The sequence below is a fragment of the Amblyomma americanum genome, chromosome 3 (assembly GCF_052857255.1).
Source record: "Amblyomma americanum isolate KBUSLIRL-KWMA chromosome 3, ASM5285725v1, whole genome shotgun sequence".
Lineage (NCBI taxonomy): Eukaryota > Metazoa > Arthropoda > Arachnida > Ixodida > Ixodidae > Amblyomma > Amblyomma americanum.
This window is the reverse complement of record NC_135499.1, coordinates 195606250-195623348: the sequence shown is the minus strand read 5'-3', so window position 1 is coordinate 195623348 and position 17099 is coordinate 195606250. Positions and strand designations below refer to the sequence as shown.

The 17099-nt window shown below is 46.5% G+C and overlaps 1 protein-coding gene across 1 annotated transcript; it reads left to right on the top strand.

Moving 5' to 3' along the window:
• The first annotated feature begins 8882 nt into the window (after positions 1-8882).
• LOC144125794 ((3R)-3-hydroxyacyl-CoA dehydrogenase-like) lies at positions 8883-15659 on the top strand. The gene is made up of 3 exons (XM_077659502.1): positions 8883-9141; positions 12036-12229; positions 15152-15659. The coding sequence occupies exons 1-3, from the start codon at positions 8991-8993 to the stop codon at positions 15551-15553; spliced, it is 747 nt and encodes a 248-aa protein (XP_077515628.1). The 5' UTR covers positions 8883-8990; the 3' UTR covers positions 15554-15659.
• Positions 15660-17099: the final 1440 nt, after the last annotated feature.

Genomic DNA, 17099 nt, shown 5'->3' with positions numbered 1-17099 from the left:
CAGGTGTGCGGAATTGGCCATTCTCTTCTTTACAGTCATTGATCGCGGGGACTCTTCATAGAACTTATGGCGCAGTGGTGCAGCGGTTAAGCGACGCGCCATTACCATGCGATGGCAGGGTCTGCGTCCGGCGGGGCTTATGAGACCCAGGGTGCTTTTTCCGAGCAACCTCTCGCGATCAATAATTAATTGAACTGCCAATTTCCACCGCGGTGCCCTGAAGACTGTTTGCCGTCGAGATGACTTATCGTTGTTACGTATTTTGTTACTTTCTTGCTTTTATACCAACTGGGCCTAAATGTTTTAAGCTTTTGTCACATGTTCATTTTTCCTCCAATAGTCCGCCCCCCCCCCCCTCCCCCCCCCCCCTGCAATAATGTCCTTGTAATGCTGCAGGCACTTGAATGAATGAATAAATAAATAAGACAGGTTGAGGAGCACACGCTTTGGTGAGAAATTTAAAATAAAGTTTCTAGTATTCAGCACCAATTTACCGTAGTTGTTATTCAGGCTTTGACAATGAAGGCAACGAATAGCCTGGTAATTAGTCGCAGGGACTCCAGAAGAGAAAGGGAGAAGAGCTGGTTGCCCCCCGCCCCCTTCCAGCATTTCTTAAGAGTGGGCAGAACCCCCCCCCCCCCCCCCCCGCCTCCACTCAGGTTAGATTTCTGACAAACGTTTCAATTGTAGGGCGTTATTAATGTAAAGCACACTGGAATTGAACTAGTTTCTCTTCGTAGCCAGAAGTAAAGCATTTCGTTTGAGTAACGTAAACAACTATGCCCCGACAGAAGTCGCTGTTCATGAGAAAGATTAGCAGACTTGAAACTAACTATGCGCAAACGTTTAGAATACAGTCGGCCACTCCTCGTGTGTACTTCTTTGTAAAGCTGCCCATTTCAATGTTACTCTAAAATGCATTAACAAACACTCCTTTGAACAGTGCAAAGTATAAAAAATATAAACGCAAAATAAAATTTCTAAATACTCTAATAAAACACGGAGTAAATAAACATAACAAAAAAACTCAGTTTTTGCCACCCCACTAAAAAAAAAAGTTCCGGAGTCCCTGGAGTCAGTGAATCAGGGTTTTAGTTCATGCGACAGAAAGCGTCAACCGGTAGGGTCAACCTGAGGTAGGTAAAATTTTATTCGGTGTTTTTCACAAAACCACAGAAACATGGGTCACAGGAATATTTACAACACTATTCGCCGCAGTCACAAACTCCCCGGTATTAGCGCCGTACAGGAGTTCAGTGATGACGTTTACCAAGTCCGACATTTTTCCTGGACTCACAAGGTCTGGGCTATCGTATAACATTTAACATGACTTTGCAGACGACTATAGCTCTGAAATGAGTTCAACGTATGCGGAAAAAGAAGTTCACAGTGCGAGGATTAATTTGTGCGCGAGCTGAACCCTCATTTTATAACAGCACGAATAGACACGGACGTAGAGAAGAGACGACACAGGAGCGCTCGTGTGTCATCTCTTCCCTACGTCCGTGGTGTTATAAAATGAATTCCCACCAACTCTCCTAAGCTTCTCCAATGAGCTAAACACGCGTGGAGAGAGCAATGTGCAAGCAGCTTCGGTACAAAAGTGAACACGTTATCCGCATTCAGCAAATTATTACTGTATTAGTATGAGTGTGTAGGCTTAACGCCCCAGGAGCGAAGGAAACGAGACCACAGCTACAAGCCGACACCAGAACAGAACTTCCCAGCCGTGGCTGCACGAGCCACGACCAGGTGCCGTCTTCTCTTCGCAGGGTGGCGCGCGCTAGCCGGGTTGTCGGCGCCGCCCAAGAGAGGGCGCTACAAGTGAAACACTGCTTTCATTTGTTATGAAAAGTCTTTCTGCGTGCGAATAATATCCATGAGGCCCATTCCCAACGTCAGTGGAGATGTTTCAAGAGAACTCGCTCTTGCATGCAAAATGGCTGTTCCTACCCTATATTGCAGCTGCCTGTACGCGGAGGAATATGTGGTACGCTGATGAGTACCAGGCTATAGCGCATCGTTTGCAGTGCGCCGTGAGTAGATACGCGCAGCTGTGCCTCGCACATCCAACAATGCATGTCACTTTCATACGAACACGTGACCGGGATTTGTTCAAAACACACTAGAAGTTTGGAATCAAGATACAAACTGACATCAAGAATTGCGGACTCAGATACTACCAAAGCCTCTTCTTGAACACGCGCAGTTATCAAAAAAAAAATGGGACGGAGTAAATAAGATAACAAGTTGAATAAACGGAATCAACCACGAGCAACAATGTTAAATGGGTACAAAACAGAGGGCACGGGCGTAGCGACTGCTACGCATAGGCACTTGATGTAAGTGGTTGAATGCCTAACACTGATAAAGATTGACAACACTTACGATGAGTGCAGCACAAGCGACTAGTTCGATCTAGTTGGAGCCGGCAAATTCGATGGAAACACAACAAAATGCATACGTCAAAAAACGATGCAACCCCTGAAGTTAACGGTTTTGCACTCGGAGCATTTAAGCACATTGCCTCTAAAACCAGGCGTATTCTTGCTGTTATTATTAATTTATCGCTCATTTCCGGTGACTTTCTATAGGTGAGCTGCAACAGTGGCAGTGGGCCAAAAAGGTGAAAGAACCGCGTCTCCTGCTCAGACCCTGTCAGCCCTGAAGGAGGTGTCGAGTCTACGCCGAAACGTAAGTTCTTTTATGGGCCTTTAGTTGCATAGTGTCTTTCTTCTCTCTAGCATGCAAGAGTGACACCAGGGGCTAGATTACGCAACTGTGACAATAATAATAATGATAATTCGTTTTTGGGCACAGGAAATGGCGCAGTATCTGTCTCATATATCGTTGGACACCTGAACCGCGCCGTAAGGGAAGGGATGAAGGAGGGATTGAAAGAAGAAAGGAAGGAAGAGGTGCCGTAGTGGAGGGCTCCGGAATAATTTCGACCACCTGGAGATCTTTAACGTGCACTGACATCGCACAGCACACGGGCGCCTTAGCGTTTTCCCTCCATAAAAACGCAGCCGCCGCGGTCGGGTTCGAACTGTGACAAATTCTGTCACAAGTTATTGACAGTGACGTCAAAATGACGTCACGATGAGACGTCACTACGTGACGCAACAAGGAATCAGCCAATTACAGCCGTTCGGACTGTTCTCGTTTCCTGCGCCGCAACGCGGTCAGCCGTGGAGCCAACCTAACTAAAGCCTAGCAGCGTTACCCTCCCTTGTTCACTTTGTGTATGTTCATAGTTTGTTAGATATATTTTTGTCTGTGTAATAAGTCAGCCTTGCTTTGCGCTTCCAATAACTCCACTTTGTAATACACGTCAAAAAGGTCTACTGCTGCTGGATTGTATACAGGGGAGCTGGGGCTTTTGGAAGGCCCTCTGTGATGCTTCATTTCCACCCTCTCCTTGTAAACTGAGGAACCAAATGAAAACATTTAGGGGCGATAAATTGAATTAATGCGTAGTAAATGCGATAGCATTCGCAATTCGAAGTCAAATTACTTCGGAGGCTGACAAAGTCAGTCGTTCTTAATCATCTTTAACTTTACTGAGACATTCTTTGTCATGTTTAATTCTGATGAGGCATCTTCAGTTTTTAAATTCTACTCCAGTTCTGATTCTATTCCGTTCTTATGTCATTCATATTCGTAATCGCTTCTTTCACTCATTTTTTCTGAGTCATTCCTAGTTAGTTACATTTTGGCAGTGCTGTTCTGAGACAAGCCTCTCCCCCTTCTCCTCTTCCCTACAAGTGGAAAGGGGGTTTCCTTCTCTGCACCTGCCAAGCATGACAGGTGGCAGATGGAGAGATGCAAATCCTCCTAAACGACTTCTGCCACCTGCCACGGTTGGAAGGTGGAGGCTTTACAACGTTTGCTACGCCGCCGACACCGGACAGCTTTCGCCTTCGTGGCACTTTTAATGCTATTGCATTTATAAAGTCAAATCCTAGCAGACTGGCCGTTATTATTGCATTAGCAACAAGATCGACATTCCCTTAAGACGCGGGTCCAGCATGTGAAGCGTCGGCGTCTGAAGCCCCGTTCGTAATACCCATCACCGTTCCCCGCTATCCTCTGTAACCGGCGCCACAACCTACCTTCCGCCACATGACAACCCTCAGAGCGCTTGCTTGTCGCGGTATCAACCCTCTTCATAGTTTTAAAAGATTTATCTTAGTGACTGAAAATTTCACATGTCAATGGCAGAGAACTTTCTACTATTTTTGTTTGCTCCGCAGAAACTAGAAAGCCAACGCCCCTTTTTTTTAGTCATATCTCATTGAGAAGCAAGAAAACCTGTTTCCGAACTCCTGTGATGCTTTTCAAGTAGCTTTTCTTACTTTTCCATCAAGCGTCCAACGAACATTCAACTTAATTTAAATAGAGTTCATTTTTCTCTGCCGTGTACGAATCGTACCACTTACGAATTAATTCACCGCATGGCATTAACTCATGAGTAAAAAGGCTATTGCAATTCAGCCATGCTTGTGTAGAGGCGTAGTTCGGCATGCAGCAAGAAATGAAACGTGAAAATGGGAGGAGAGGGGGACACTTCAGGTCCACAATAATGATATGACGGGATAGCTTAAAGGGACTCAGAAAGGGGCTCTCAATGAAGTTGCGGCATATCTGGGTTGTTAATGGGCAGTGCTTCACAAATATCATCCAGCAAGAATTTTTTAAATGCGTTTTGTGGAAGATGAGTTATATGCAGTCAAAATATAAACTTTGGTGAATTGAACTGGTTTGAATTGAACTTCGTTGTCAACGTGTTAAAACATTCCATCTACGATTTCGTCGTGACATAAATAAACAAAACTTGTCTCAGCAGTTTTGACAACAGGATATTTGGGGGGGGATAGCACTATTTGTTAAAGACAGCTGAGTTTCGTCGCACATATCTATCGTTTTCAATATTGCTGGATCACTGGCTGCCTGCATTCACATTCGACTTTTGCCATGACTTGGCTGTTCATCGGCCGCCGAAGTTAAGAACAACCTAGTACATGAAAGCGCTGAACAAGAGTACATTGCCACATGGTCGTATTTGTAGAATTTCTGACGTCAATATTGACCTTCTAAAGACGAAAAAGCACTTGGTTATTAAGTATTTAAAGATTCTTACCGATGCTGGCAGTGCAGCCACAATCAATATTTCTACGTGCGTTGTACCAAAAATATGTCGGACCATTTCTTCGTTGGGTTATGTGCTTTTCCACAAGCCAGGACTGCGGTAACGATAGTTATTGAACTTGACACAATTGAAGTTGTTGGCCGATATCGGTTTGACTGTGCCATGGAAAACTACGGCTGGAATCTCTTCTTAAGTCATACTTTCGAAAGTTCTCTTTACGACTAGTTCGCTGATGTCTTCACGAAGTTATTAGTGACCTGCAAAAAATTAAAAGGTTATCATAAAACAAAACAAGATTGGCTGTTCAAGGGTTAAAAAATTCTGAGGGCACAAAAGTCTGCCTAAGCGGAGGAATGCGAAAGCATGGAACTTTCTAGAACGCGATCTGCTTGTTTTTTTTTGTTCTTTTCAATTTTTAAAATTTTTGCAGTTTTAATTTTTAAAAAATTTTCATGTTCTTATTCTTTTATTCTTTACTTTAACTTTTCACGTCCAGGTGCTATGTCGACGTCCATGGCTGTTTTGACATCCAGGTGCTATGTCGACGTCCGTGGATATTGTGTCGTAGAACTGTAATTAATTAATTAAAATTCGTCAACCAAATGTTTCCCGCAGCAAGATCTCATCACGCACTAACACAACCAAACTTTTGCACATTTATCTTCTCAGAACGACCTAATCGCACGGGGAAAGTTTTGCTGACACGAAACGCGGGGCATAAACACGGGACGTGGCACACGAAACACGGGACATGTTCGCGCCTAATTAATTAACAAATTAAAATTCATCAACCAAATTTTTCCCACTGCAAGCTTTCATTGCGCACTAACACACTCAAACTATCTAACACAATCAAACAATCAAAGCACGGCCGCAGGCTGAGGAGGGAGGGAAAAACTATTACTTCACGGCACAAGGAGCCTCCGCGAGTCGAGAGCCGCTGAAGATGTCCGGATAGCCGGGACAGCCGCGGCGGAGCGCGTGCCAATGCTGAAGGCAGGCAGACGAGTTGGGCGCAAAGTTCATAACGAAGAATAATCCAGAGACCGACGAGAACAGGTGCGAGAAGTCGAACGAGCGCGAAACGTGAGTTGCCGCAGACGAAGGAGAGTACGCACAAAATGAGCACGAAAAAAAGAAAGAGGTGATCAATTGGATTGACGCGGTAGAAGTGTGAAATTTTTTTTTTGAATCGAAAAAATAATAATAATAATAATTGGTTTTGGGGGGAAAGGAAATGGCGCAGTACCTATCGAAAAAAATGGAAAATTGGTTTTTGGGGAAAGGAAATGGCGCAGTATTTGTCTCAAATCTCGGCGGACACCTGAACCACGCCGAATGGGAAAGGATAAAGGAGGAACTGAGAGAAGAAAGGAAGAAAGAAATGCCGTAGTGGAGGGCTCCGGAATAATTTCGACCACCTGGGGATCTTTAACGTGCACTGACATCGCACAGCACACGGGCGCCTTTTTGCGTTTCGCCCCCATCGAAACACGGCCGCCGCGGTCGGGTTCGAACCCGGGTACTCCGAATCAGTAGCCGAGCCAGTCTTTTCCAATTATGATTTCGTTCCTATTCTGATTCCATCATCTTTCGCTCACCAGTTCTATTCCAATTCTTACGCTAATTTCTATTTATAACCGCTTCTTTTATTCATTTCTGCTGAATGATTCCTAGTCCAGAGTCTCCCCCCTCTTCCCTACAAGTGAGATGCGGGTTTATGCTCTCCTGCTCCCAACCGTAACTGGTGACAGGCGGTGTGTCGCTTCTAGTGTTTTTCGGCAATTTATGTGCTGCCTTTGTTGCTTGCCGAATTAAGGAATCTATTTGTTGGGCCTCACTAGCTGTTAGCGATTTGGCGTAGCATGAAGAATTCGGCTGAGGGTTTAGGCGTGCACTACGCGAAGCGTGTCCGCCTCTCGGAGCCCATATGCGCGTCCTGTCACCCTTTTTATGAGTTGCATGGTGACTCCGATGGCATTTTCGAGTCGCTTAGTAGTAGTTAACTTCTTGCCCTCCTTCTGATGGTATGGCCGGTATGGGCTGGTCGGTTGCTCGTCGCGAGCGGTGGATGGTGATTGCACGCTGGCCGGTGATCGATACACGGCGGTTAGCAGTACGAAGGGATTAGCGGCCTTCGTCCGCTCGTCTGGCGACACGCTGCAGGTTGGGGCAGCAATTCCAACTTCTTGGCAAACAAACTGATTTATTCAAGACGGGGTCGACATAAAAAGGCAGGTGAGCAAAGGGCAATTTAAAAAGGGCAGTTTTTTAAAAAGGCTGTTTAAAAAAGGCTGTTAAAAACGGCCGAGCTTGAGACTCGGCGCGCTCGTCCCAAGTAATTATTTCCAGCAGGTTTTTAACCCCTTTGATAATTGGGCGGAGCTTTAGTAAACTAGCTCTCGCCCAATTTTAACCAATGGCAGTGCAGTGGCACCGTATGTGCAAGTGGGCGGAGCCCAGGGCTCCCCGGTCCGAGCCCAGTGGACCCCGCACCTCCTGGAACGTGAAGGGCGCGTGATTCCGCGTGCGCAGATCGCTGCATGTGCATTCCATCGAGTGCCACGCATCGGATTTGCCGTCTCCGTTGACAGCAAAGGAATGTCTTCCGCGGGACAAAGTTGACTCGGCGCCAGAACAGAAAAGGATTAGTGCCGTAGCTGGCATCGAGGCACCCTAATCGCGGGCGTCACGCCTCGACGTACATTCCTCTATTTCCCCCGGGCATGACCGCTCCTGGGAACAGGTGGGGGGTGGGGGGGGGGGGGGGGACCATTGGTGCCGTGGGCTCCTAACTTAACGGTAGTGTCTCCATTTTTTTTCTACCTTGTTGAAGGTACAGTCCTAGAATGCGGGTGATATGGACCTGAGTACCTCTCTGCCATGAGCTCGGACTTCTATGAGAGTTTGGCAAGTCCGTGCCTTACGAGGCACGACTAGTTTGGTTATGAGTTTTCTGGCAGGCACTCAATACCGATTCTTGCGGTGAGTTTAGCAAAAGTATCTACTGCCGTTTGTCCCGTGCCTTCGATTTGACCGTCTGAACCGTATGTTGTTCAGATTGTGATGCCACTGGCGTATAAGGTGTGTCCAAGGCGACGGATTTTCTGCAATTCTACGGCCAGGGGCTAAGAGTGATCTTGAACAGAAAGGGGAAAGACACGGAGCCGTGCGGCGTGCCTACGTCGCCAAGTGTGTAGGGTGAGGTGTGACGTGCGGAGAAACACTGAAAGAAGAGACGCGCGTGGCATCGACCGCCGAAGCGACGACAAAGGCTGCCTCAGCAACGGATACCCTCACAGATCAGCAAGAGATCAGCAACAGATACCAGCGAAATAACAAAGTGCGTCTTCAGACATGATGTGCAAGTTAAGAAGAAACCGAGCCACATTTTTAATGTGGACTTCTCGTTACGACTTATACCACCGGCGATTCGATAATGGATCAGCAACGACGCCACGTGCAGTTTCGTGTAAGAGGTACCGCGGCGGACCAGCAATATTTTATTTGCTGAGCATGCACTTTCAGAACAAACGGCGATACTGCCGCACACAGAAGTCCCTGGCAAAGAATGAAGACCGAAAAATAAGCAAAAAAACAATGCTAATCGCGGTCGCAACGAAAAGGGCCGATGTTCTGTGCAGAAGAAAAACATTGTGCCGACGATAGCGGCTAGCTAGGCGTTCTGTGGGGTATCTTATCAGAGGTCCTTGTCGCTAGACTTCGCGGCATCCGCTGCGAATCTGGGGCGTGCCAGCAGGCTCGCATAGCAATATAAACTGACAGTGTGTGTACCTCAGTTCGGGTTCAGTGGCAGAAGCGGAGAGCAGCGGTCAACATGTCCCTGGGAGGTCGGCTAGCCTTGGTGACCGGAGGAGCCAGCGGCATCGGCAAGGCAACCTGCCACGCCCTTGCATCACAGGGGGCTACCGTGGTCGTGGCGGACCTCAACCTGGATGCGGCAAATTCGGTGGCCCAATCGCTGCCAGGTAGGCCCCCGGAATCGAATCCTTTCGTCACTCTCGACTCGATATTCACAGTTGCGATAGCAACAGTCCCAGGTGTTTGAAAATGACGTACTTCACACTGCCGAACCAAACACCGCGGATGTTTAGAAGAAATAGTGCGGAATCTTGGGCTGGGCTCCACAAACCTGCGTTTTTTTTAGATGCATCGAAACAGTGGGGCGTCGGGGTTTCTGAATTTTATCCACGACGAAGCAGGGTCGCACGAAGGAACAGAATTGCGATGCTATGGCGCGATAAGCAGCAGGGTGCTTAATGCGGTTACGTAGGGTGAAGGACTAAACTGAGGAAAAAATCGAGCTAAAATTGCCTAATAACACCCTTTGGTTTGTGCATGACTGATTTTGTCTCATCTTACGAGTTTCCTTGGTTTTCTGGCACTCCGGCATTGGTGAATACACCAGGACGAAGATTTACAAATGCGTCAGGCAGAGCATCAATTTTTCGATTCCTCCCCCCCCCCAGCTGATAAAGCATTTCCTCAGTTATCAGAGTTTTTAAACTTTTTTTTATGTATAGTCTCGTCTAGTGGAAAAAATGTCGGAATACTATAGCTTTACCTGCATTTTCGGAAATGTATGTCCAAACACTTCCCAGTTTTTAACCGTATCGCGCGGCCATGAACCCGCCGCCTTGTCGGCGCATTATCACGGCAGGCAGCGGCGAAACAAGCGAGAATAAGTACATGTTACCGCATTGTACTACGTTGACAAGCCGGCGGGTCGATGGCTGCCCGATATATTTAAAAACTGGCCAGGTGTGCCTTTTTTTTTAGGAACTGTTTTGCATAAGCAAGCAGCATTTTCCCAGATTTTTCACCAGTACCTTTTACATGACTGGTACTAGAACGAAGTATAAATCATTTGCATTTTCGTGAATAAAAAGAAGCCATTCAGGGATGGCACTTTAATTTGATCGAGACTAAAAAAAAAGATATGTAATCTGTTTTTTTTTGTTCAATGCGCATGCTTTCGGAACAGCTGTGTAGGACAGCGGATTATACTCTCATAAAAACTTTTCAACTGTGCATTCTGTAGATTTTAAGAAAAAGGTGCATATAGAAATTAAATACAAAAATAAAAATTACTAGTACAAATTATGAACTTTTTAACGCTAATGCACGTTGCATCTATGGGAAGATAGCTAGCAAATGTAATTCCTATAGCACTTATTACAGTTGCTCTGCAGCAAACTTTCGCAATCCGTTTTCGACGTCTAGTCCCCCCTTAATTCATGAAATTAACTTTCACATTGCATAATGAGAAATTTTCTCTTAAGGTCCAGTCTAGCGCTGTTCTTGCCACGGACTTTAATGCATGTTTTGTTTTGTTGCTCGTTTGTTTTTTAAAGGGGTCTAGAAATATTGTTGCAAATCTTCAGTTTTATACGCAACGTTCCTGAGCCACTATTTTTAGCATTTTTTAAAAATCTTAACCCAATTCTAGGACAAAGTGCGGCGTATATATGTACCATTCTCATTCAATAACTTGCATGTCTACTTTCATGTCAATTCAAGAGAAAGGCTCGATCGTCCGTGTTAATTCTGCGTTCGGCGGTATCTGCCGGCCAGTTGCTCGAAACCATCGACCCGCCAACTTGCCGGCGCCTTATCACAGCACGGGGCGGCGATACATGCGAGAATAAGCACGTATGTACCGCATGGGCTTCTCTCCATGTTCTGCTTTTTGCTCCATGATAACGCGCTGACAAGCTTGCGGGTCGATGGTATCGCTATACTGTAAGAATATATAAATTATAACGTAAATATAACGTGAAAGTGGATTTTAGACATTTCTTTATATTCCACAAAATCCGAATGAATGCAAACCGCCAAGACACGTAGCGTGCTAGAGTTCCACTTTATTTCCAAATCCCGCTTTCTCTTGCTCGAACAAATGGCATTGAAGCATTTTATTTATTGAATAATGTTCAGACATTCGATGTTAGATAGAAAAAAAATATATTTTTAAAGCAATTTTTAGGCTGCCGTATATCTTTAAAGGGGCTCTGAAATACCTGCCGAGGAGAGGACAAACTTTCTCAATCACTGCATTGTGTTGTCATGAACACCTGAACCAAATAATACTCTTCTACACGCAGCAGACGACCCACAATCATGCGTCAAAGTTGGCGAGCCCTTCCCTGTGACTTTTTCATGCTCGCACCCTCTTCCGTCACTCGCATGTACTACCTCGAAGGTAAGAAACGCGAACAACCCGACACTAACACGCCCCGCCGTTGGAATTTATTTTCATCGCGCTTTTATCTCGGTGGTACGAAAAAGACGTTAGAGTCGTCCTAGAATGCAGCATGGACGAGTCTAGGGTCTTTTTGCTATCACCGAAGTAAAAGCGCGGTGAAAGGAAATTCCAACAGCGGGGCGTGTTGGCGCCGGGCTGTTCGCGTTTCTTACCTTCGAGGTAGTACACATACGTCTTGAGAGATGGCTATTGGTTACATTATTTCAGGCAGCTACCAAGGCCGCGGCCAATAAGCCGCGTAGCTCCGGCGCGGGTCGGGAAGCTCTCCCCCGGTAGCGCCGACCTTCCAGCGTGCAAAAAGTGACTAGAGGAGAGGGAAAGGCGCGAAGATGCTGAAATTCAAATTTTAGCTACAGATAACTCAGCTTTACAAAGCGCATTAAAAAATTCTTCCTGGGCAATATTCGTGAAGCGGCGTGCTTTAACATCCCAGGCACACCGCAACTTTGTTAGAGCCACTTTCAGAGCCCCTTTAATCAGGCGTGTTCACGCTTTATGGGAGAGAGAGAGAGAGAGACAGAGAGAGAGACTCGGCTGAAACGGCATTCTCGTCACGTACTGCAGATAACGTCAATATATGTAATGTGTTCCTCGCAGGTTCTGTAACCCACAGGGGAGCATTTGTGGACGTCGGCGACTCAGAATCCGTGGAGAAGCTTTTCGCCCACGTCAAGGACACGGAATCGCTTCCCGTCAGCATCGTCGTGAACTGCGCTGGGGTTGCCCATATCGCGCCTCTCGTCGACACAACCGATGAAGACTTCGACAGGGTAATCCGGATCAACCTAAAGGTTAGTCCTAACGACAGCGGTAGAACCATGATCAGAGGAGCGGATGCTGAAGTTTAAAGCTGAAAAAAAATTTCGTCTCGCAGAGAACAATCTCCAAGTAACCAGGAACGATACGTTCAGTTACAGATGTGTAAAAGGTTAAAAACGTCGCCGTTTTGGGTGGCATCAAGAGAACTTTGTTCGCAATAAAGCGCTCAACAGATGGCAGCGCGGTTATATGCTCGTTTTGGGTGGCATAAAGAGAACTTTGTTCGCAACAAAGCGCTCAACAGATGGCAGCGCGGTTATATGCTCGTTTTGGGTGGCATAAAGAGAACTTTGTTCGCAATAAAGCGCTCAACAGATGGCAGCGCGGTTATATGCTCGTTTTGGGTGGCATCAAGAGAACTTTGTTCGCAACAAAGCGCTCAACAGATGGCAGCGCGGTTATATGCTCGTTTTGGGTGGCATAAAGAGAACTTTGTTCGCAATAAAGCGCTCAACAGATGGCAGCGTGGTTATATGCTCGTTTTGGGTGGCATCAAGAGAACTTTGTTCGCAATAAAGCGCTCAACAGATGGCAGCGCGGTTATATGCTCGTTTTGGGTGGCATAAAGAGAACTTTGTTCGCAATAAAGCGCTCAACAGATGGCAGCGCGGTTATATGCTCGTTTTGGGTGGCATAAAGAGAACTTTGTTCGCAATAAAGCGCTCAACAGATGGCAGCCTGGTTATATGCTCGTTTTGGGTGGCATCAAGAGAACTTTGTTCGCAATAAAGTGCTCAACAGATGGCAGCGCGGTTATATGCTCGTTTTGGGTGGCATAAAGAGAACTTTGTTCGCAATAAAGCGCTCAACAGATGGCAGCGCGGTTATATGCTCACATTATCTTCATTGTGAACCGGGCCCCAGAGGGGAGCAGGAACGTGATTTGTAACCTTCCTTTTGCTTTTGGTCAGTATTTTATTTTAACATTTGGGTGCGTGTTTGGGTTCGAACTGAAATATATATATATATATTTTCGGGTCTCATTACCCTCTCCTCCTTCTAGTATGCAAACGTAATACTTTCAACTAGTAACTGTATATAGCGCACCGCGATGGTTTCCGCGTTTGAGCATCCGCTTCGTAAACGGGAGGTCGAAGTAATGGAAAGCCAAGATTTTTAGACCAGATTCGCTTGTTTCGCACCCTTTTATACTTTTTTTCGCCTGCCATTATAACACCTCCAATACCGCAATTATTATTTCCTGTATTCTTGGTGCGGCTGGTTATTCTTGTCATTGTGAATATCGAGAGGGGCGTTTTGCGGGTGACATTTATCGTTGCAGAAGCGCTCTATTCGCCTCGACTTTGTTTTATCCCAGATTACGACAAAGCATTTGACTCAGTCGAAACCTCAGCAGGCATTACTGAATCGGGGTGCAGCTGAGCCTTGCGTAAAATCACTCGAAGATATCGATAACGGCTGCACAGCCGCCGTAGTCCTCCCTAAGGTCGACAACAAAAATCCCATAAGGAAGTATGTCAGGCTGGGAGACACGATCGCGCCGGTGCTATTTACCGCCTGTTTACAGAAGGTATTCAGAGGCCTGGATTGAGAACAGTTGGGGATAAAAGTTAGTGGAGAATACCTTGGTAATCTGCGTTTTGCTGATGCCATTGCCTTGCTAAGTCACTCAAGGAATGAACTGCAGAGCATGATCATTGACCTGGAAAGCTGAGCAGAATGGTCCATGGTTGGTATCGAGGTGCTGGAAGTGGTAATGGGAATAGATGTACACCGGGCAGGTAACCACCGCAGATCCAGTTCATGAGTGAAAGAACTAGTATAAGAATGGGCTGGCGCGCATTCGGCAGTTCCTCTCATATCATGAATGAGAGTTCACCAATATCCCCCAAGAGAGAATTATACAACAGTTAAATCTTACCGCTACTCGCCTATGGTGCAGAAATGTTGAAGCTAACGAAGAGTTCAAGTTAAATTGAAGATAATTCAGAGAACTATTGAAAGGAAAAAAAGGTGTACTGTTAAGAGACGGGAAGAGGACAGAGTGGGTGAGGGAACAAACACTGGTTAACGACATCCTACTCGAGTTAAAGAAATATGCTGGGGCAGGACATATAATCTGAAGGCGAGATAACTGAAGGTGATTAAGTTAACGGACTGAATACCAAGCGAAGCGTAGCAGCGGGCGGCAGAAAGTTAGGTGGGGGGGGGGGGGGTTGAGATTGAGAAGTTTACGGGAATAAGATGGCGGCAGCTGGCACAGGGCACGTTGAACTGATGAGACATGGGGGAGGCCTTTGTCCTGCGGCGGGCGCAGTCCGGCTGATGATGCTGATGATGGACGACATGGCCAGTTGGCCGAGCCTAAGTGTACAATCTTGTAGGTGACCAGTATTAGATGCAGTCTGTTCCATCGCGAGAGTAGCTCACATGATGCCACTGGTGTTGACAGTTTTCTCTACTTGTCATTCTTTACACGACATTACGGCAGCAAGTCCTACAGAGATAATAATGCCTAATACAGCCTATTCTTTCACTTGCAGCCATATCGGAAATTCATTTTGCGGTCGGGAATGTCGAGAGAGAGAGGGGGCATGCAAACGTCGAGGGTTTACCTGTTTGCATACATAACCTGAGTAATGACTTATCTGCTCTGCGAGCCTTTCCAGGCAAAGGAAACAAAAACAAAAACCCATCGTTGTCTGTGGACAGTCTACAGACTGTCTGAAGAATTTTTTTTTGTAAGGGTGCCGCGTGTCATTGGTGCAAAAGGTACAAGTGGCAGCATATCCGTGTACCGATACTCATATTACAGGCCCGTGCGGCTCATTTGGTACATCGCCGGCACATCCGTGAGCACCTATTGTATTTTAAGCCTTTTCTCTTTTAAGCGCAGCAAATATAATCGCCTGTTCTCTCGTATATCCCCGCAGGGCACCTTCCTTGTGACAAGGGCCGCTGCGCGGGCGATGACTGCGTCGGGCGTTGCCGACGCTTCCATCGTTAACATTGCCAGCATCCTGGGGAAGACCGGTATTCCTATGGTATCGCCGTACACCGCTTCCAAAGGGGGCGTCATTGCGCTGACTAAGACGGTGGCGCAGGAGCTGGGACCCCAAGGCATCCGATGCAACGCGGTGCTGCCGTCGCTGACGAGGACCCCGATGGGCTGTGCGCTCTCAGAGGATGGCCAGAAGGAGTTCGTCGCCAGGACACCCTTGGGGCGAATGTGTGAGCCCGAGGAAGTGGCCCAAACCATCCTGTTTCTTTGTTCACCGCAAAGCTCCTACCTGACGGGCGCTGCGGTCGAAGTCACGGGCGGCTACGGCATGTGAAGAATCCACGAGTGTACGCACCACTGAAGTGCGGCCCTTGAATTCGGCGTCTTGTATTTTTGTACTGAATAAATACTAAGCCTACAATGGCCGTTTGTAGTAAATATTCAGGCTGCCTTTCTGCGTGCACGTTGCCCGGTCAAAAACATTGTGAAAGTGAACACGCGACCTGAGGCAGTCTCTGCCTTCTTCGTCTGCCCAAACTTCGGCTTTTCTGCTTCTTTTCAGCCACGAATAAACCGACCGATGACCAAAGACGCCTTTTTTGTTTCCTCTCGAAAGAAAGAGAATCGAGATGCCTTATTGAAGCGACCACTCACCAATGCATTTGACAGCTCATGGTCCAAAATAAAACCCGCGAACGGAGGACGAAGACTCAAGAAAGGAAAAAAGAGCACGTGGGACAGATCATCGCTTCGAACGCTCAGTTGGGAATTTGAAGGTTGTCGAGAGCCGTGAAAACGGTGGCACTGAGTTGCTTCCGACGAGATAGCCTTCATTTTGTGTCCGTTTCAAGTGGTGTGATTGTTGCTGTTGCCCATTCTGAGAAGTATAAATTGATGTTTGAAATTGCGTTATTTCATTCGCACACACAGTATGACAAGATACAGGGCGCAATTGTGAAAAGCTGGTGCCAGCCGCTCGACAGCCTCCACACAAGTTGGAGTCACACATCCGTCTCCATCCAAACACCTCATAACGTGAGCATGCAAAGTTATCACTGGTGAAAGCACTGTACTGGACATAAAGAACTGCTATACACAGCAGAGCATCTCTGGCGCGCCGTAGAAGATAATCTTGTTCCGAAAAATAGATATGTGCGTCACGCGAATAATACTACAACATTAGGTCATATGAGCCTAAGCTGCCTAATCAATACTGTAAAGTATGCAGAATAATGAAAAGACGTAGCCAGTAGGTAGGCGTTCATCTTGGCCAATAAAACCAACGCTGAAAGAACGAAAGACACAAGAGAAGATGTGGACAGGATGTGGGCTCACTACCTACTAACGAACATCCTTAATCAAGTTCTAACATACCGGAAAATAAATGCACCACTCCAGAAATCTTTGCAATGTCGCCGTAATCAATTAAGACATTCCACTTCGCTTAAATGTAGAGCTACTGATGCATAACTGATGCAGTGTTCGTTTTGTTTGATGGTTTCGTGAGCTTCTAGAATTTATTGCATCAGTTGGGCTTTCTGCCTCGCCAAGATTAGTGTGCTCCCTCAAAATACTGCCGCGAATTCCTATACTGTTCGTCCGTTCACGTTCAAAGCCGCCAGCACACGGCTTTATCATTTTGTTTGTGGCTCGAGAGGCCGTACCAAGACATATCTCAATTTGTGGCAGCCACGTGCAACTGATTCAACATTTTTTCATGTTGTATTTGTTACTTTTGGTTCCTTATCTCGAAGGTTCCTTGCCAGCTTTAAATTGACCGCGGCCAAGAACTGCTGCCAATCAGTTCGACGACCGTCGAGCACTCTTGTGCCTATCGCCGCCTCCGAATCATTCAGTTTTTTTTTTTTTTTTCACTTCAG

What these genes read in the sequence shown, in the direction of transcription:
- LOC144125794 (XM_077659502.1), top strand. Translation starts at nt 8,991, where the DNA reads ATGTCCCTGGGAGGTCGGCTAGCCTTGGTGACCGGAGGAGCCAGCGGC. An exon ending in GGTGGCCCAATCGCTGCCAG is followed by an intron (nt 9,142 to 12,035) that starts GTAGGCCCCCGG and finishes TGTTCCTCGCAG; the next exon opens with GTTCTGTAACCCACAGGGGA. An exon ending in TAATCCGGATCAACCTAAAG is followed by an intron (nt 12,230 to 15,151) that starts GTTAGTCCTAAC and finishes ATATCCCCGCAG; the next exon opens with GGCACCTTCCTTGTGACAAG.